General features: G+C 40.7%; 1 protein-coding gene across 1 annotated transcript; it reads left to right on the top strand.

The window, feature by feature from the left end:
* Positions 1 to 7,612: 7,612 nt before the first annotated feature.
* On the top strand, positions 7,613 to 20,614 carry hs3st3l (heparan sulfate (glucosamine) 3-O-sulfotransferase 3-like). Its single transcript, XM_062442712.1, has 3 exons — positions 7,613 to 8,085; positions 19,191 to 19,420; positions 20,114 to 20,614. Exons 1-3 carry the CDS (start codon positions 7,613 to 7,615, stop codon positions 20,500 to 20,502), a joined length of 1,092 nt encoding a protein of 363 aa, XP_062298696.1. The 3' UTR covers positions 20,503 to 20,614.
* Positions 20,615 to 20,773: the final 159 nt, after the last annotated feature.

The raw sequence follows: 20,773 nt of genomic DNA, 5'->3' as shown, positions 1-20,773 counted from the left end.
CATTGTCCGTCTTTTCGTGGAAAAGCCTTATCCTTTCAACTGTGTTAATCTTGTAATTTAAAGGTGTTAGAGGGTGTGGCTCATCTGATTAGCCCGTCTCTGCAGCACTGTGGAGGTGTAGCTATACTGATAGGGGCGTTGGTACAATCAGCAGGGCATTAGGGCAGATTAGGGTCGACCTAGCAAGTCCATTAAACTCCCTCGCCTTATCTAGAGCTCCGTAACATGCAGGACAAAGCACAACCGGGTGCCATTGATCAAGGCATTGGGAAGGTGAGGTAAACAAGTCAATCTAAAGGCCTTGGTATGCTTCAAATGAAAGGTGCTGCAGTGTCAGCATCGTTCAGCCAGATTTTCAAGACAAATTGAAAAATCTGCTGTAATAGCTTTGTCTTGGGTACATCCTACTGCCTACATGATTTCGCTCCAAGAACCTTTGCAAAGGGAGAAGCTGCGTGACCTCGTAACACTTGACCATGTGTATTATTATCCAATAAAGTTAGAAAAGTTGACGGGTGCAGCCTCCTCCGACTCTGCCATCGGAAAGAGGGTTCCAGATGCTGTGAGTCGATCCAACAAACACTTGGCTTGAAGCATAATGAGTCTTTCAGTTTGAAAGGAAAAACTGGGGTGAAAAAATATAGGTCCTGGGTGAGCTGTAATGACTATAAAGACATTAACAGAAAACCTGACACCTGCTGAACTCTTTGAGCTTCTTTTAAAGTTGGGGTACAAGTCAGCCAGGGTCCAACCTCCATAAATCCTGGTCTACTGGAATTATGTTCTAATTTATGTTGACTGGAATTCATATTGACCCCAGGAGGTCCCTTATTGGATAGTCAACACACCCACTGTCAGTATTAGCTGCTGTTCCAAAAGTATTTTTTACTACAGTAAATTCCAAATTGAATGTTTCTCAGTGTTTCTTATCATAGAAAACATCTTCACAGGGTCTGAATTCATCTGAAGGTGTTTTCAGACTGAACACAAAGTGCATTTTTGAGCTGGTGCAACTCCATATGAAGCCAGTGCAGAAGTGCAGTCAACATGAAAGGCAATTCTACCTGCAGGATGAAAAATTATGCTTTTGAAAATATATTACCTTGAGCAAAAGACTCAAGAGACAACAAGGAAAAAGGGAAAGAAACTGGCAGATATCAGAAAGAACTGGAGGTCCTGGTGAGTTCTGAAATAAGTCAGAGGTCTGTGCTGTCAACACAAAAACAAACGTCACACATGGTCAGCAGGTACATTTTAAGCTAGCTTACAGCTGACAACTGTACATTGGGTACGTTGGTTGTTTGGGGTGAATTAACACTAACCGCAAAAAAATTTTGTAGACAGTGAAAAATTGTTTCATAATCAATCTGAAAACACCTTAACATTTATTGAGTTAAAAAAATATTTAAATTGCTACTTCTATCGTGGTTCTACAAACTCACAATCTTTAACTTCAGCTGGCTATTAGCAGCATTAACAATGCAGTTTTAAGCCCCTCCGCTAGAAGTGTTTGATGTTTCTCACTAAAAGGCTCCTTGGGTTACAGTTCTAGAGTTACTGACTTCTTTCTTTGAGTTTTTATGTCCACAGGCTTTTATCTTTGACTTTTCTTTAAGCCAAAAAATTACATACTTACTGTTGCTGTTCTTTTATACTCAACCACCAGAGATTCAAGCCTTTTTATGAAGTTCTCAAACTGCAAGTGACCAATATTGTCTGTACAGCAAATCCTACTTGTCAACAAAATATGGTTTAAATTGATATCAGTTCCTTCGTAATGTATGAATTACTCTCTTACTGCCTGACTGCTTTTGATTACAGGATGGCCTTTTTTCTTGATTTACACGTGTCTTTTTTTTGTGATTGGATTATTACAGCCCAAACATTGGAAATGGGAATAATGAATAAGAACAGACATAGCTGTTGTCACAGGAACTTTTTCTAGAGACGGACAAAACCAATTGGCTGATGTCTGATGTTTCATAAAAAGGTGAAATTGGACTAATTACCACGCTTGCAACAGATACACTTTCTATATTCTGAGGGATAAAGTCATAATTCACTGTAGGTAGTAAAAACTCACAAATAAAACCTGGCCACGGCCTACAGACTCACTTAATTGAAATGGCTCAGTGGATCAGTAGACCATGACCTGTATTTTACAACTACATAATAACCTCACTGCAGCTACGGCATGGAGGGGTCAAAGAAGCACCTTGCTCATTAAAGCCAAAACCATATACACATGAAAAGGCCTGAAGGCTCACACAAAGAGATTGCTCAATCAAACACACACACACACACACACACACACACACACACAAACACGGTCACGGACAGGGACACACAAACACACTCATACACAAAACCCTCCCCAAAGCACCATAAGTAGAGCTTATCCCTTCTTGGAGTGCTCTGATCTGATCTGGCACCAACCTCTCATCCCTGTTCACCCTATGGGTCAAACGCACACACACACACTCAGTCTTCATCAGGGCACTGCGTGGTTTCTTGGCCAGAGTGTGGATCAATGACAGGTGGGGAAGGTGCTGGGGCAGCAGAAGGTACAGCCCTCTGATCTGGGTGTGGCCCTGGCAAGATTCAGTGACCCTACAGGCCTCCGATCCAGGGACACAAGCAGGACATCAAGGCTCTTCAAGGGAACTGCAGATAGTAATTAGGGCAGTGGTACATTACATATTCATTTCAGATCCAGTTGAGCAGAAAGTTAAGTGAAGTTGCACAAAAAAAACCCATCACTATATCTTTAACACCCATTACTGTGTTAAACCCTTCTGTGTTAAATAACAACTGTTCAATTTTCACTTTCAGAATATGTTGCTATGATGCAGTTAAAATGAATATTGCAGGACTAGCTCGAGGCTGAATGAAACAAAGAAAACAGAAATAGTCTTCCTTACACAATTCAGCTCAGTAAAACTTTATGTCTGTAAGCGCAAGGTCAGCAAATAATCTCCATAACTAGGAGAATGAAGGCAACAGAAAATCATAAAGTTTAAAAACACTAAAAAACTAAGAATGATATGTGGAATATCTAAAAAGCACTCAAGTACGAAACCATAAAAAAGGCAACGATGAGATTTCACTTGCTAAACTGTCACAGTAGGATTTGTTTGTTGCAATCTTTCACTAACCCTAACTACTAGACCACTACTCGAACCAACAGTCATGCTATTGGCTATGTTATGAGCTAAATGCTAACAAGCTAACATGTTTATGTGTAAGAGGTTGCGGTTATTTCATGTATTTCTATGAGGTCAGGTTGTGTTTAGCAGGTATAACGTTTATCATACTTACCATCTTTGTTTGGCTTGTTAGCATGCTAATGTTTGCTAATTAGCACTAAACACAAAAGTACAGATAAAACTGATGGGATTGTCTTTATTTTGGCAGATATTTGGTTATAAACCAAAGTATAAGTACCGTATTATGGTTAAAATGTAGCTATCTAAATAGACAAAAAGTAAAGGGGTCACCAAAGTTGGGGAACTTAATTTTCGGCACTGTGGGTATAAGTGCCAAATATCATGACAACCTATCAAAAAGCTGTTGAAATAGTTCACTAAAAAACAAAAAATGTCAACCTCATGGCGGCGCTAGAAGGAAAGTCAGGGGATCACCTAAGTTATAAGGATTGATTCACTGGGGAACATGTACGTCTGAATGTGATTAAATTGCAATTCATCTAATAGCTGTTGAAATATTTGCATCTGGACCAAACTAAGGAGTGACAGACTGATGTTTTGCCACTAACATGGCACAATTGCTCAAATTAAAACATGTCGATGTACTTTATCAGAATAAAAGACATGACACCATTTTAAAAAGTGGAATAAATAGAATATACGATTGTACTTTCTTCATGTCTTCTTTTTGTTTTATTTTGCTAACTTCTACTCTTGGTTTCACAGAAACACTTGGATCATTTTAAAGTAGCTCATTTCAAACTGAACTGACATGTGGCACAAGTGGCCAAATTGGTTTTAAAGGGTCAGTTCACCCAAATCACAAAAAACTCACTTTTCCTTCTCTCTCTACTTGCGTGGCTCGATGCCACATAGATTAAATGGGAAAAGATGTTTTTTTTCCTAATTTAGTCCAACTGACCCTTCAAGAGCACCACAAAAGCCCATTTCGGCATGGCCCGTGGTGCTGAATCAAGTTAATACCGGGTCCTTATTTTGGAAATGGACGATGAGGTCAGTGGTCAGTGAGTGCGGTTCATTAGTTTGCGACTTTGATTGGCTCGCAGGTATAAGGCTCTCCACTGAGTGACTTATGGCTGTAATTTAGCCTTGATTACATACACCATTACTTTAACTCTAATTAGATTGTCACTCAGGGGAGGGATGAAGGATGTAAAGGAATCACATATGCAGGGTTGATGACAAATATGTAGATTTTATGGAAGATCAGGGAAATCTGATGAAAATTGAAGACGCAGAGTGGAAATGTAAAGGTAAAGACACCCAAAGCATGATCAGAACTGACAGCAGTTGAATTACACAGTGACTCGTGCACACATTTGATAAATAAAACACTTCTCAAACCTCTTCATTTCATACGCTGGGATGCAGAGAGCCGCATTAATCAGGCTGTTCCGTCCCTGCGTCGGATAATGAATCACTGCTCCTGCTCCGGCCCTGACCCCGAGGTCACGCTTTTATAGACGACCACTTCATCACAGAACAATCTGCTGGGCGACTGCAGACAAAAGACATACAACCTCACCTGATGACCTTGCCTCATGATCCATGGAGGGAGGGTGGAGAATAAAATAAACAGGGAATAAGACGAAAGAGTTATGAATTTAGCACCGTTCCTAAAGGGTACATTTGGTTCTACCCTTCTTTCATAAATGTTCGTCATGTCAAGGTGGAATAAAAGGGATAGTTTAGGGTGACTTTGCTAAGTAAGTGTTATTGAATAATTGGGGGCAGATAATGATTTTCTTATTTCAGGGTCAGTTGAGCGCTGGATAGAGTTTTTATTGCACTGATGGGTTTTTGGACATTTATCAGTGAGGGGAAATATGATTGTAGGGGCCAAAAAGTCTTGAAGCTCTTTCACTTAATGTAAATTTTACAAATGTATCAGACTTTTGGAACATAATCAGTAACATCTTTCTCTTCTGTAAACTCTCTTAAACTAAATTAATTAAAAAATATATACAATATATGAGCTTTTTGCTGCTGCTACTGTAACTTCATGGAAGGACGCCAAGAGAATGGTCTGGCTCTTGAAAACTGCAGTGTATCCTGGGGACTTTTTGGGCATAACATACTTTAATTGAGTTTTTTAAATGGTCCAACAATCATGTATTTTTTGTGTGTACGCGTGTGTGTGTGTGTGTCTGCATATGTGGGTAATTGCGATTCTCTGTATTTGAGGGTTTAGAGATATGTATGCATACATTGTGTGTATATAACTCAACACCAATATTACTCTTGTACATAATGTTACTATTACTATTATTTTACTGTATTTCTAACTACTATTGTTTTTATTGCTTTTGTACTTATTATTTATTGTGCTCTTTTTTTCAATTCTTTTTTTTTATTGATGCTTTTTTATTTTTACTGTCCACTTTGCGGCTGTAATAATGTAAATTTCCCCATCGTGAGACTAATAAAGGACTTATCTTAATTTTGTGGGGGAGGATAATATAATACCTTTAATGACATCTGTCAAAATGTGCTCTGCTAAACAGTTGAAAAGATGTTGTGATGATGATGATGTTGGTTTTAATGCACTTCTGTTTCTTGACATTCACAGCTCTCAGAAAATGAATTTGTCCGTAAAGAATTTACATGTGAAGGATGAATAGTATACAGTATTTTACAATTATTATGACAGTTTATATACTGTAATATACAGTAAGATACTGATATAAATCCACTGTTACTTTACAACAATTCATTACAGTGCAGTCTAATGTCAGCTGGTCAATAAAGTGTCAATGAAACAGGAAATCCCTTATTTTTTAAAAGGACTGGTAGTAGTTCATTTATATCGGACTTTATCTTCCTTTTTATTTAGCCTGTAGAAGTAAAGTACAAAGTAATGGCATGAAACTGAATTTTCTCTGTCATTAAACTGAATTTATTATCTTAATATATCTGCAATGTTATATGTGCAGTTATATTCCTATCACATGTGTTGATTGTATTATTTTCTGTCTCTGAGGTGGAAGACAGGACAGTCCAACAACAACAAAGTTTCATCATGTTGAAAATAGATGGTGAATCTTTTCAGTCTGTCACTGCAGGACAATGCAGAGGTTTTATGGCACGGGTCACATCTGCTGCGGGATAATGACGGGGGTAAGCCAAATGGAAAACGAAGTGTGCGCGCACTAGTGTTTGCCTAGTGTATGTGTTCGTGCGGGCACGTGCGCAGCGCTCGTGCACGCGTGGTTGGAAGGGGGAACTAATGAGTCTCCTATGAGCTATTATCCGTACCTTAGCTCCGCACTCTGCAATAATAAAAGCCAACATTGCAGAGCTCCCTAACCGGCCACTGCAACACAGCACACGCCTCTGCTAATGCAAGTGATAAAACATCCACTTAGGATGCACAAACCTCCACTTGAATCAAACAATAGTAAAAAAGTAATTTGTTTCTCTTATGTTTAAGAATGGGAAGTTAAAACCTAAAACTTTAAGACATTTCTTGGTTCACACAGACTGTCCTTTGGGGTCAGGAGCAGCACTATTGGCAGCTGTACTATATAGTCTAATACTGTCTGACTGTTAAGCCAATTATGTGATCAGTCTTAACGTGCTGAGTGATAAACCCCGGTTCCAAATGGTGCCAATAACCCGCACTTGTTAACTGGTGAATCTATTTCTGGATCCATTGGTCAGGGGAATCTGTTTGGGTCCATCAGTTTGTTTGTGTGGCTGCTTATACATTCTTAGATAAGCTATTATATGACAGAAAGTTGGATAAAATACAAAACACCATCAATCAGTCATATTAGATGAGAGAGATAATGGCACATATGAGGTATGGGACATTATCAGCGCGCTGGATCCATCTCATCCCAGGTTCCTATAATAAATAATACTGAAATTAAACGCCTCAGGCCATGACCCTCTAATCAAAGGTATCTAGAGAGAGAGAGATGGAGAGATGGAGGGAGGGGGCGGTTGTAGAGAGAGAGAGAGGGGGGGGGGGGGAGAGAGAGAGAGAATCCCCGTGAGATGAGCCGTGGTGGAGCGACCAGAGTAATCCCGCGGAGTGTAAAGTGAGGAACATCCACACAGCCCAGCTCGGATATTAAAGCTTTATTCTTCTCCTCACGGTGCCGGGTGGCTGAGTAAGTGGATGCATTTCCTGGATGTCACGCAAAACAGGCAGGTTCCACTGATTTAGTAAAGGACTGAAGGGTTGGCTTCTTTTTCTGGGGAGGGGGGCGAGTCGACTCAACGCGCAACGGACGCGCACCATGAAGGAAGAGGAGGGCAGCGGAGCGCACTGAGAGAGACTCTCCAAGAGTTGAGCGGTGTGTGAACAGCGTTGGAGTATGACGGCATGTGAGCTGAACTTGAAGTAGAATGGCCCCTTATCTCACATGGAGATCTGAGGGATGGCAGTTTTTCACCACCACCACCATCATCATCACCATCATCCGAGCTCGGACCTGCGGCGGCTCTTCCACCGGCTCACCATCGCGTCCTCTCTGAGCATCCTCTGCTTCTCCCTGGTCTATCTCCTCACTGGATGCTGCGAGTCGGAGCTGACAGAGAACTCCGAGATCAAGCCGGCCACCCGTGAGTTCCTGGTGTCGGGATGGCCGTCCGAGAGGAACGGTACCATCGTCTCCAAAGACGGTGTTACCGGGGATGGCGAAGGCGCTTTTGCCGGTTCTCTGGAGGCAAACAGCTCGGGGAAAGAATGGACAGCCACCCGGAGGTTACCCCAGGCTCTCATCATAGGGGTTAAAAAGGGAGGCACCAGGGCTCTGCTGGAGTTTCTGCGGCTCCACCCGGACATCCGCGCCCTGGGGTCGGAGCCGCACTTCTTTGACCGGCATTACGCACGGGGACTGGACTGGTACAGGTACGCACACTTTACGCAGGGAATCCATCTCTGCAAAGTTTTTTCAAACTACTATTGAGTGTTCAAAATCTATACAGTAACTGCACTTTATTCCAAACTTTAACTTTATATATTTTACTTTTATTTAGAAAAAATCGCACTCAGTTTGCAGATGTTTTTACCAAAAGTGACTAAAACTTAAATGAAGGACTCTCCCTTGGGTGTGCTTGTTTATGAAGGTGAAGAAAGGTTTCATTGTAAACTAAGTTAGGGAGCCAATTAGGAGCCTCCAGCTTCCACTAGAAGAATTGAATGTCTTTGTATTGTTTGCATACCCAAACATATCCACAGCTATTCCACCGAGGTTTAGGTGACAAAGAGATTCTGCCATCTGGCTATGCCAATCTGTGCATGTGTGTGCCTGACTTGTGTTTGTGCATGTGTGCATATGTGTTTGTGTGTGTGTGTGTGTGTGTGTGTGTGTGGGTGTGTGTACAGTAGGGAGAGAGAGCAAGGCCTTGCAGGATGAGTCCTCTCAGAGCTGCAGAGTAATCATCTCTGGAGCCGGAGCCAGATGTTACTGTTGTCATGTGGCTCTGTTCTCAGCCTGTTCCATGAAAACGTGGAAATATACTCAGAACACACACACATGAATGAGGTTCAAGGGACCAGAGTCAAGTCACTCAAAAGTTAGTTGAGGTGATGAGGCAACATATTTTCTCCACTGATGGAATAGTTTTCAGTGGACTCAGGATTTTAGATGTCAGGGCTGCATGCTGCTCTTTAAAACTGTGCTTACTGTAAGTGGATGCACCTATAGACCTATAAACATGCTCCAAATATGACAGATTAAAAATGCATCCAAATCTGGACTGTGTGGTGAGACGTTAACCAGCTTACAGTATATTACTGGGGCTCAGTAGTGGCATTGGCTCAGTGCTTGGAGCCTCTTCTCCGCATCAGCACACATTTAACCTATAACAGAGATAAAGTGAAGGGATGATTCTCTGCTTCCTGCATGGAGTCTATGTTGATGTGACCATGCACAGAAACACAGTGTCAGCGCTGTGGGATGTAAATGGAGCTGTAAAACTCTGAAAAATCTAGAAGCAGCATGTGTTTTTGTGTGTGTGTGCGCAGGCGTGTGTGTGTTCGTCACACCAGGTGATGTAAATGTGACATCACATTGTCACGTCTTCCCCATCAGACCAGATGGGGCCCGCTGCATGTCGAGACACTTGACATCACTGTCGCCTCTGTCAATTGACCTCTGACACCGGGTCACTTTACGCTGGGAGTTAATGATGTGTTCACACCACTTCATAACACACAGCACCCACCCAGAATACACACACACACAAAGAAAATGTCTCTTTTGTTGGTTGTTTGCACAAAAAAATACCAACAAAATTCTGAATTCTTACTTGTTCTTTAAAGGATGATTCCACTTTATTCCAACTTGGGTCTTTTTTATATGTACATGTCCATCCTTTCTACCAGTTATAATAAATTACTCTCTTTAAAGTTATTGTTGAGATCTGGAAACAGCAAAATCAACAAAAGTCAGATGGAGCAAAACATCAGCGATCAACCAGATTAACGTGAGCACACCAAAAATGTTGACGATAATCTCTCATTGGACAGTACGAAAAGTAGAAAAGGTCAAAGTTGAATGGCTATGTGAGGCATTATCACATCATGTTGTACAACACACTTACTGTAGGTTTTGATGTTCAACATTTTTACAATGGGCACAATTCTGTCACGTTTTGGGACATTTGCTGTATTTGTTTTGTATAATTGTATCTATTGAATCTAAGGGATCATTCCGTGATACAGAAATTAGAAATTAACTTAAATCAGAGTCATATCAGAGTAATAAATAGTAATATATAGACCTGGTCTATGTTAAAAGTGCTCTGAGATAACTTGTGTTGGGATTTGGTGCTATATGAATAAAATTGAATTAAATTGAATCCTTACGTGTTTAAAAAATCTTAGAAGTTACGTTAGCATGAATATTCACGTGGTCACATAATGGAGGTAGGTCTGCTTGTTTTTATGTAATGAGCATCTCTTAAACCATTACTCTTGTCTACTGTGAGCAAAGGAGGATTGTAGCAGACAATAACGTTATAATTGCTGATAACGTATTAATTTTGCCCATTTTTTAATGTAATAAAGCGAATGATGTCATAACTTGCCAATAACGTAATCACATTTCTGAATAATGACTGAGTAATACATTTTTTACCAATAATGAGAGATGTGTGTAGGGGGTTTTGGTCAGGTCTTTAAGCAAATAAAGAGTAAGAGTACAATAATAAGACTAAGTGCCATGGAGGCGTGAAACTTTATATCCAATAAATAAAACTTAAATAAAGTGATATTAGTATATTATTATGATATTGGCTCCAGTTATTACATTTGTAAAGGATTTTTTTAACCTAGCCAATAATGTACCAGCCAATAACGTAATAATTTATTACATTATTGGCAAAAAGTTATGTTATTGGTTCAGAAATGTTATTAGGCTCTTGGCAAATAATTGTATTATCAACTTTATTACATTTAAAATGGGCAAAATGATTACGTTATTGGTTGTTATTACATTATTGGCAGTAGTAATTTAAAGCCAAACCACAACGTTTACCTAACTTGAACCAAGTATTACATGAAATAAGTATTATACATTACACACTAGAGAACATGGACACATATGTATGGTATTTTGTTGTTACATTTCCAGAACTTGCTGAAACCGTGATGAATGTTGCAGCACAGTTTGGGTCACCTTCGTTTTTTCTCCCAAAGAGGTTTAGCTCTTAACTTGGAGTTTCGTTTAATCCCTCCTGTTGTCCTTGGGTCAATTTTGACCTGGGGCGTTCAAAATTAAGGTATTGCTTAATTTAAATGAGGCCTATTGACCTTAATTTCCAAAAACACCTGTGGTAATAAATTGGAATGAACTTATCTAAAAAGGTCTAACAGAATTGGGTGATAATTTATACCTTGTGCTTTATAAGCAGCTAAACCAGACCAGGTCAATTTTGATCCTGGAGGATAAAAGTTGCATGGTCGACAGCAAGACAACAGGAGGGTAAAAAACCTCTCTGTCTGCTCATGTTTATTCCACACTGACCTCTTTTTAGCGATGTCACTGTGTTTATGTCAGTTTAATGTCATTACAGCTAAAATGATGGCCAAACCCTCAAAGATAAGACTCAAGTTGTAATAAAAGAGAGTGATCCTTTCAGGCATATCACAAAAGCAAATGGAAGGTCAGCTGTAGTGCTTTCTGTGTCAATGTTATATTCCGGTATAGATGCTTTTTTCCTCTAAGACCCTATCAAGGGGAATCAAATGGATGATAAGATACGCTGCATCTTCCTGAGAATCACTCCTCCTTTCTCTGAGAGTAAAATAACATTTCACTTCACGAGGGCAATTGAGATCGGAGCCCCTGACAAAGATCCACTAATGGCGTTTGGAGCGGAGATTGGATCTGGAACAGCGTTGCGATGAGCCCAGAGATGGACTGGAAGTTTCCTCCTTACTGTGTTGTTTGAGATCGATAGCTCTATCTCCTCGCTCTGACCTTGGGTTGACTCCAGCATTAGAGCGGTTAGCATTGGTCAGCTCGGCTTCTGTTACAATTAGCAGGAAGCTTTATCCTACAACGGCATAATCCCCCCTCATAGGAACACAGGGGTCAAGTTACATGCAGCTTTTCTGTCTCTGTAGCTCTGAAGGAATCTATTGAAATTACTCAGCTGAAAAATTCACATCTCGCTCGTGATGCTTTCTCGCTGAAAGCTGGAAAGAAAGGTGAATGTTGAAAGGGGGGGGGGCAAAACGGTGGGAGAAGAGATAAGGCTTGGGTGAGCTGGAGGTTAAAGGGTGAACAGTGTTACCGCAACCTCGCACATCCCTGCTGACCTTTCCTTTCAACTGTCATTGAACTGTCATTTGGACTGTCATCAGAGCTTTGCTCAGCTAAGACCAGCTTCTTCAGGTTCCGTCACAGTCTGGAGACTGCTCTGTCCTCCAGACATTGAGGCTGGTTGTATTTTGTTCTTGAGATACGGCAAGATTTATCGATATATTATTGACCCTGAGTTACCGTCAGAGCTTTAACCGCAGAGGTTGCATCCTGAGTTTATTGCTCACATTTCTGTGAAGAAGCATTTTTCCGAAAAAAGAAAAAAACAAAGCAGACAACATTTTCTTTCACAATGTCTCCAACTCTTTAAACAAGTCCTCAGCTAAATATAAAATCACATTTTATAAAAACCCTGCCATTAACTTTCCAGTGTTAAGTTGGGTCTGGACCTCTATAAATACATACAGTCACCGGCCATATCATTAGGTACACACGTCCAATCCAATTCAATCCAATACAACAGCTCTACTATACATACTACTCAGTTTTTGTTAACATTGTCAAAAAGGTGATAATTCTACTTAATGTTTATTACTGAGGTCATATTAAGTGGTGGTGGTGTACTGAAGTGCATTATATTGACTGGTGTTCTTTATATTACCTCTCATATATGTTAATGGCGTGGACTAAATATCAGGAACACCATTCAATATAATGCACCCTAGTACATCACCATCACCCACTATAACCTCAATAATAAACATGAAGCTGAAAATGTATACATTTCATGAATGTAGAATTTAAAGCAGAGTTGTTGCATTGGATTGAATTAGATTGCACAGGTGTACAGTACCTAATAAAGAGGCCAGTGAGTGTATATGTGACACAAATGTAGCAATTAAGCATATACAGGAAGTGTCGCCAGCAGTGAGGTTGTACAAGAGCTGGTATCATCAGCAGAGTCAAGTATACAGGTTTATAGTACTGAAATCTCATTAGAGAGGGCACACAGCTACGATTAGCCAGGAAGGTTACGCTTTGTTGCTAACGAACAAACAGTATGTTCGTTAGCAATATGCTCAAAGGATTTGAGCTAATCCTTAGTGCTCGTTATGCCTTCTTCTGCTTTGTTTTCTCTCACCCTGGTTTCATTTATCACTTCCTTAATTTCATAGGAATTTTTATTGTCCAGTCAAAAATGTTTGATTTTCAGTTAACGTTAGCCAAGAGGCAGACGTTAGCTTGAGAAGTCTAGAGAAGCGTAGTTCTTTAATTTGTTGTGATTATTTTTGAGGTTGTTTTTTGTTTGATGAGTTTCATAGACTTTTAATGTAGTTGCCAGTGGTAGTTGCCACATTCAGAGGTGTTGGTGGATGTCTCCATGCTCTAAATGTGTTTGGAAGTTTGGTTTTATGAAATAGTAACTTTTACAAAGGAATGACAAATGTATCCTGTATTTCATCTCTGAAGCCTCAGTTTTTTCAGATGAATGTTTGAGTCACCGGGCCTCTCAGGACATCCACTGACAAGAGGGGAGGGCTGAAATTACTCCGTCTTTTCAGAGTCAGCTGCTCCGATGGCACTGACTCATTTGCAATTCATATTGGACTCGTTAAGGGAGGCTTTTCAATTCATACCCATACATTGGCGCCTTTGTCCTGCCATGACACAGCACATGGTGCTACTTGTGTTTTTGTGTTTGTACAATGGAATATAATTGCCATGCAAATCACAGAAGAATGACTGCCAAAACATTTGATGTTCAGCAGGATTTAGTGGGCGGGAATTAGTGGCAAAACACGAAAGGCGGATTTTGTGATGAATCAGATTTGTTGATCTGCAGGAGGGGAAAGTGATTGGTATCAAATATTTTATTTTTTGTAGTCATTTTAGCATGTTTGTACTGCAAACCATCGTGCTGATGTGTGAAGTAATTAAAGCTATAAGAACATGTTTAATTTGGCTGCTATACTGTGGTTGTGTTTGTTGTGTGAGTCACTGGGGTTCAGGTGTGGTCTGTCCTGTCTCTGTACTGTACTAGAGGTGATCACCATAAGGCCCAGACGGGTGGGGCGATCTGGCTCTCATTAAGGTTCTCCCCTGGGGCTTGGAAAGCAAAGATGGGGGGGGGGGGGGTCCGGGGCCCCTCTATGATGGTTGATGGATGTCTCCTGGAAGTGGACAGGGCACAGCGACAATGGACCGACCCCTTAATGGTCCCCCATACAGAGGAAATGGATGAGCGGCCCCCCAATAACACACTCATGCATGCATGCAGACATACAAATACACACTCAAATCTTGTATTTGACTCAAAAATAAGCAGTCAGGTGTGAATAATGAACACAGCCAATACTCTGCTCTTTGATTGGTTATTGTTTCCTCCTTAGACCAAACATCAAAGATAAACAGAGCAGATTTTACATATTTGATCTAGCACACCCCCCTTTTGCCAAATCCTTTGCTGCATATTTCCCGCTGTACATCTGACGAACATTGCAATTGCTTCACATTTGTTAACACACACACACACACACACACACACACACACACACACACACACACACACACACACACACAGACACTACATGACACAGCATGGTACTGATGGGGCTCCAGAGGGTCCTGGCTCCCCCAGTCTCCACCTGCCACTCTTGGTCCCAGCTGAGGCTCAGTGCTGCATTACTATTCTCAGTCTGTCCCCTTACATTTACACCAACACCTCCTTGTTTCATACGCCCTATCATCCCAATACACACTCAGCCTACTGTTCCTGGTCTGACACACCATCCACGCCTGCCTACGAGTAGTTATCCTAAGCCCCCACAGGATCAATAGCCAGTGGCCTTGACTGGTCCGGGCTAATTCACCAGGGAGGCCGGTTGAAATATTGGGAGATGGACGACAAAAGAGAGGTTCCTCAAAGGCAAACAGAGGCTTATGATAAGCTGCTGGATAATCCCTGTGTTCATCATACTGGATGTTTGATCTCACACTCAGTAGTAAATGAGCAGTGTAAGGATGTTGCTAAAACAGGGTTTTTAAACTGCCAATTAATTCAGGTTTTTTGTGTTGTTGTGTTTTTTTTTTTGTTGGAGGGATTTCCTCTGTAACACATGGTGTCACCAGCCGGTTCTATTCACCTGCCAGTGATGAGCTCTAACGCTTTGTGAGGTTAATACTCCTCCCTCATTGTGCAGGCACCCACACCAACTAGTAAGAGTCACTTTTGCAGGAGTAAGAAGAAGATTCCTCACAGACTTCCCGCTCATAAACACAGCCGATTGTGTTTGTTGATCGTCTTGCCAGACTTTGTAACCCACCAGAGGGGAAGTTTGCAACTTTACCCCGCATCTGCATTCCTAGCAAGGAGATTTGGGAACATGGTTTGGTCAACAAAGCACGGTTGTGAGACTGTGGTTCATTTCCGACCTCCCACCAACAGCCGACATTGGTTTATTAACCATTAAGGTGATCTTTTCTTTTTCTTAATGATTCCCAAAATAATTTCTTAACCTCAACCAAATAATTAAAGTGGCCCAGACTTAATCCAACCTTAAACACAGAGGTGGTATATTACCTCTTTCGTGATTTTTCTTCTCAGGGACTTGCATTTAAAAACAGACAGTTATAAAGTAATTGAACAGCACAATATAGTGACAGCAGTATTTAAACAGCACAAAAAGTCTGCACACGGAGCGCCCTGGTGGTCGAGTGGTTAGAGCGCATGCCACATAATTGCAGCGTCCCTGGTTCAAATCAGGCCAAGAACCTATGCTGCAGGTCATTCCCGTTACTCTCTCCCTTATGTTGGCAATCCAATGGTGATCCCATTGAAATGAATAAGGACAATGCATTTTTCCACTTAGCCCTGTTTTCTGTCCTGACAGTGTCTCAGCATGAAAAGACAGGAGGTTTCATTTTTTCATTAAATATTTAAACAAAAAGTCCAGATGGCAGGAAATGTGTATGACTCAGCCGTGGCTGAATCTTAATTGACATTGACTAATATACTAATATTTATATTAACTGTATATATATTAGTTTTATTTTATTGCTATTTTAAAAAAAGACAACTACTAATAAGCGTAACTCCTTTTTTCCATGCATGCATTCATTCATCATATTATCTTTTAAAGCCTTATAGATTTTTTAAATTCTTGCGCATGTGTATGTATACAGTATATCCTCTTTAATTAAACTAAAAGGGTTCATCCATTTCTTAATTAGTTTATCATGTGTCATTTTTATCTAAATTATTTTATATTCTTTGTGGTTAGCATTCATTCAGTGACAAAAAATGAAAAAGTTACAGATGTCAGCTAAGGATGAGAAAGTTTTCTATGCCAAAACTAGAACAAAGCAATATTGAGTTATTAGAAAAAGCTAACAGCTATTTTGTCTGTCAATTAGTGTGTCTGTGCAAAGCTCATAGCAGAAGCATATTTATAATACATCTTCTCTTTTGATGGTGCTCTTAGGGGCAGTAATTAGCTCTTTGTGCTTAGGTAATGGTATGGGACTCTTGGCTCTAAGGCTATTCACAGACAGATTGCTAATGGAGGCGCGTTTGTATCCACTCCCATCATTCCTTCATCAGTCACCCAGCCCTTTCATTTAAAACACTCTAGCAAATGCACACACAAACACACACACACACACACAAACACAAACGCACACGCACACGCACACGCATACACATACACATACACATACACACACACACACACACACACACACACACACACACACACACACACACACACACACACACACACACAGTTAGATCAATCTGTAAAAGGTCTGGTAAAAATCCACCACACCCACCCTTTATATCTTCAGAGAGAGAGGGAGAGAGAGTGTTTTTGTGTGTGTGGGTGTGTGTGTGTGTAATTTTGGATTTTAAAAAATGTGTCTTTGTATATAAATGTGTGTGTGTTAGACTGTGAGAAATGAGTCCTCTGGGAGGCCAGAAGCTTGATAGCAAATGCTTGACTAACGACTGAATAATGAGTGTGTGTTTGTGTTTTGTAGCGTGTGTGTATGTGCTCATGTGCCTTCTGCGAGTGTGTGTGCGTGTGTGTGTTTAACAGACTGCACGGCTCCTCCTGTTCAGGGTATTGGAGTTAAAAGGGAAGTCTTCAGGCTAAGTGGTGATAAGCGCTGCCTCATACCGATCAGATCAAATGAAATCTCTGTGTGTGTATGTGTGTGTGTGTTTGTCAGATTCATAAAAGTAGGGCCGTTTTGGGGGATGTATTGACAGGAGGTCGTGTTGCAGGTGCATCTGAAACCTGAGGACAGGCAGAGCATCCTGTCCTCGCTGTATCAGCCCTGTGTCCCCTCAGGTCTCGTTCTGTTCGTCCTTCTTTGATTCACATCTCATTTACTGTATAACTCCCTGGGAACATTTTTATTGACTCTCTTAATTTTTTAATACATCCCTAAAATAGCAAAATACATGAAAAAACAACCTCATAATGAGATAGAGACAATAAATTGAAATGAAAAAACAAAAAACACAAATTATTACACTTTGAAACCTCATTTAAGATGGTAGTTAGCAACAGTGAACAACTTAACGCTACAGATAAATAATGCTGTATTAACAAATGGCTATGTATAATATGAAAGGCGTTGTTTGTAGAATAGCTTAACTTACTGTTTTGTTCAGTCACACAGCTCTCATCTCATGTTTACAGTGAAAAAGCTCAGATAAACCTGCCCTGCATCACACAACAGACATTCACAATGATGACTAGCTAGTGAACATAGTGAAGCATTTAGTAGCTAAAAAGCCAGATATTCCCCTCAGGTGTTGGTGGAGTCCAACACGTAATCTCAAAATGAATGTTAATGTTACTTCTGTTCTGTTATGTGTGCTAGATGTGTAATTTGGGAATTGTTTGATAACATTTGCCGTAATATGCCAAAAAAAGATGAGAAGCTTTTGTTTGACAAATACAATATAATGGAAATAGTACTTCATAGTATCATGGTGAAATACTTGCAGTTAACTTTTAATCTCTAAATTTGAGCATTTAGACAAGAGGTTTTAGGGATTGAAATCTGACTAATAAACCTTTATCACTTGAAACCTCAAAAAGACAGTGGTTTTGCCTGTTTTTGCCCATTTAAACATCCCAGTAAGCACATGAAAGCCATTGGTTTCAAGCAAACTCTAGAAGGTTGCATGTTATGCTATCCATATATGTGAACATCAGGTCTGCATTCATTTTTGTTAGTTACATCATTGATTTGAGATAATGCAATGCAGGTTTCAAATGCAAATGAGTCTGTATGTTAACTGTTATTAATGTAGTGATAATGTCCCTTTGACAAAAAAGACACTTGATATTCACTGTGATGGATTTCAATGTTTGAAGTGCCTGCTTATTGATTAGGCTACAAATCAATGGTAGCCAATGGGTGTCTGTAATGTTTGAGAAAAGACACAAAAAAAAATCTGTATAGTATGTATTCAAAACTGCTTATTAATTAATTGTAGTATAATAGTTAAAACACACTAGTATGGCTCTTGAGGCTCTATTTATACAAGAAGAGTTGCTGAATCAGGGCTGTGTATGACCATGTCACTGAGGCTGTTTGTCTGGTCAGTCAGGTGTGTGGCAGGTGTGTTGGCAGATGTCCCTAAGTCCCCAGCCGGTCCTGTGGGGCCTCTGGAGTCATTTATCTCTAAATGAGTCCCATCTGCTAGGCTTCTGGTATAGAGGTGAGCAGAGCGAGACACATTCAAGGAAAGACTGCTGTGTTTATGTAGCCTGGTGTCACCTACCTTTGTGTCTGGAGATCTACTGTATGTACACCTCTCAGTCTGTCAGAATATGATGTGTGTCAGAGTGATTTATGTGGGTTATTGAATTTGTGGTGTTGGTATGTGATTTGATCACCGAATACAATGCAATAACGTCAAAAATCAGCCTAACTGCACTTCTTTTGATCACTAATTGTAGCACTGTTCAGACCATTATTTAATGTCTAGGGGAGCACTGGGAGTAACACAAAGTTTGCCCAAAACCTTTACAAAAATGAAGAAAAGACAGCTGAAACACTTTAAGTGTTCTGAAGGACCAGCCAGAATTGTAGGCCCGAACAGAGAGAAAGGACACACCTTAATTAATGATATATGCCAAACAAAGTGTTACCTGATGAAAGACAGATCAAATGGTATTGGTCTGCGTAATTTGGTCTTACAACTGTCATATTTTTCTTGTGCTTCCAGAAGTATGATGCCCAAAGCCCTGGACGGCCAGATTGTAATGGAGAAGACGCCTCGCTACTTTGTTACTGTGGAAACGCCAGCACGAGTCCACGCCATGTCGCAAGATGTGAAGCTAATTGTAGTTGTCCGTGACCCCGTGACCCGAGCCATATCTGACTACACACAGATCATCTCTAAGACCCCTGACATCCCTCCTTTTGAGACCCTGGCCTTCAAGAACCGCACCACAGGTACAATTCTGGAGTTTTTTTCAAGTAGTCTTTGCTAGTCTTTGTTGTAGCTTTGCCTTTCCTTCACCTTCTTTAATTTCGTCTTTACAGTAATTTATTAATCACAATTCTTGCAGTCTCCATGTGCTATTTCCGTATCCACTATAGCCCAACTTGTTGACCAACAGGTAATTTTTGACGAGGCGCATGTCAGCTACAGAGCCTACTTGGCATTTGCATAGGCTATGTAGCTATAACTTAAATAGCTCCACATTCAGAGTTTCAGGCAAGCAGTATCTCCTCATCATGAGACAAAAACACCTTAGGTAGAAGGGATAGAGACACTTTTATTCCTGGTCAGGGTCAAAGGAACCTTCTTCATGCACCCTTCAGCAGAGCAAGACATAGTTATGGTCTACTGAAAGCCTACAGTATTTTTAGTTGAGAGCCAACCTGCCAACCTCACAGGTTCTTTTGACAGTAGATAATACAAATACCGTCTCTCCTTTCTCTCCTATCTGAGTGCTTAAAGAATGTTTCCATTCCTTTCTATCCAATTTCTTCATCTTCAAGAGCACCTCAAGGCTCCCTGCACCCTTGGCCTCTGCATTCTCTTTTAGTTCCTATGATTGTTTGTCCCTGCTTTAGCAAGGCAGGTTTAAAATGGAAATACCTATGATGATTTTGAATACTGTATCTCACTTTTGTCTCCAGGTCAGATCGACTCTCTCTGGAGCCCGCTGTGGATCGGCCTCTATGCCCAGCACCTGGAGCGCTGGCTAGCCTGGTTCCCTAGGAATCAGATCCATCTGGTCAGTGGTGAGAGGCTCATCTCCGACCCAGCTGGAGAACTGGGGAAAGTCCAGGACTTTCTAGGTCTCCAGAGAATTGTTACGGACAAACACTTTTATTTCAACAAAACAAAAGGCTTCCCCTGTCTGAAGAAGCCAGAGGGCAGCAGTAAACCACATTGCCTGGGAAAGACAAAAGGGAGGACGCACGCTTCCATTGACCCAGAGGTGATGCAGAAACTGAGGGATTTCTACAAGCCGCATAACCAGCGCTTCTATCAGATGGTGGGCCAGGACTTTGGATGGCAGTGACCGCTTTGATTTAATGAAACCAGTGGCTTTTGTTAGCATTACATTGCTTTGGGTAGAAGCCCGTGCAAATCTGCCAACTGACTGAGACAGATACGAAAACTCAAAGTGCAAAAGATCCAGAGAGCAGACCCAATTACCTGCCTCTGACCAGCAAAGGGTATCTCAGAGACAAAATAAAAACCCAGTGTCAATACATTCACCTCTATCAATCAATCATCTTGTTCAAGTGAAAAACAACAGTGTCATTTTATATATCATAGATGTTCAGTAA

This window comes from Scomber scombrus, chromosome 21 (genome assembly GCF_963691925.1).
Source record: "Scomber scombrus chromosome 21, fScoSco1.1, whole genome shotgun sequence".
Classification (NCBI taxonomy): Eukaryota; Metazoa; Chordata; class Actinopteri; order Scombriformes; family Scombridae; genus Scomber; species Scomber scombrus.
This window is presented reverse-complemented; position numbering and strand designations above follow the sequence as displayed.

What these genes read in the sequence shown, in the direction of transcription:
- hs3st3l (XM_062442712.1), top strand. Translation starts at nt 7,613, where the DNA reads ATGGCAGTTTTTCACCACCACCACCATCATCATCACCATCATCCGAGC. An exon ending in CGGGGACTGGACTGGTACAG is followed by an intron (nt 8,086 to 19,190) that starts GTACGCACACTT and finishes TTGTGCTTCCAG; the next exon opens with AAGTATGATGCCCAAAGCCC. An exon ending in CTTCAAGAACCGCACCACAG is followed by an intron (nt 19,421 to 20,113) that starts GTACAATTCTGG and finishes TTTTGTCTCCAG; the next exon opens with GTCAGATCGACTCTCTCTGG.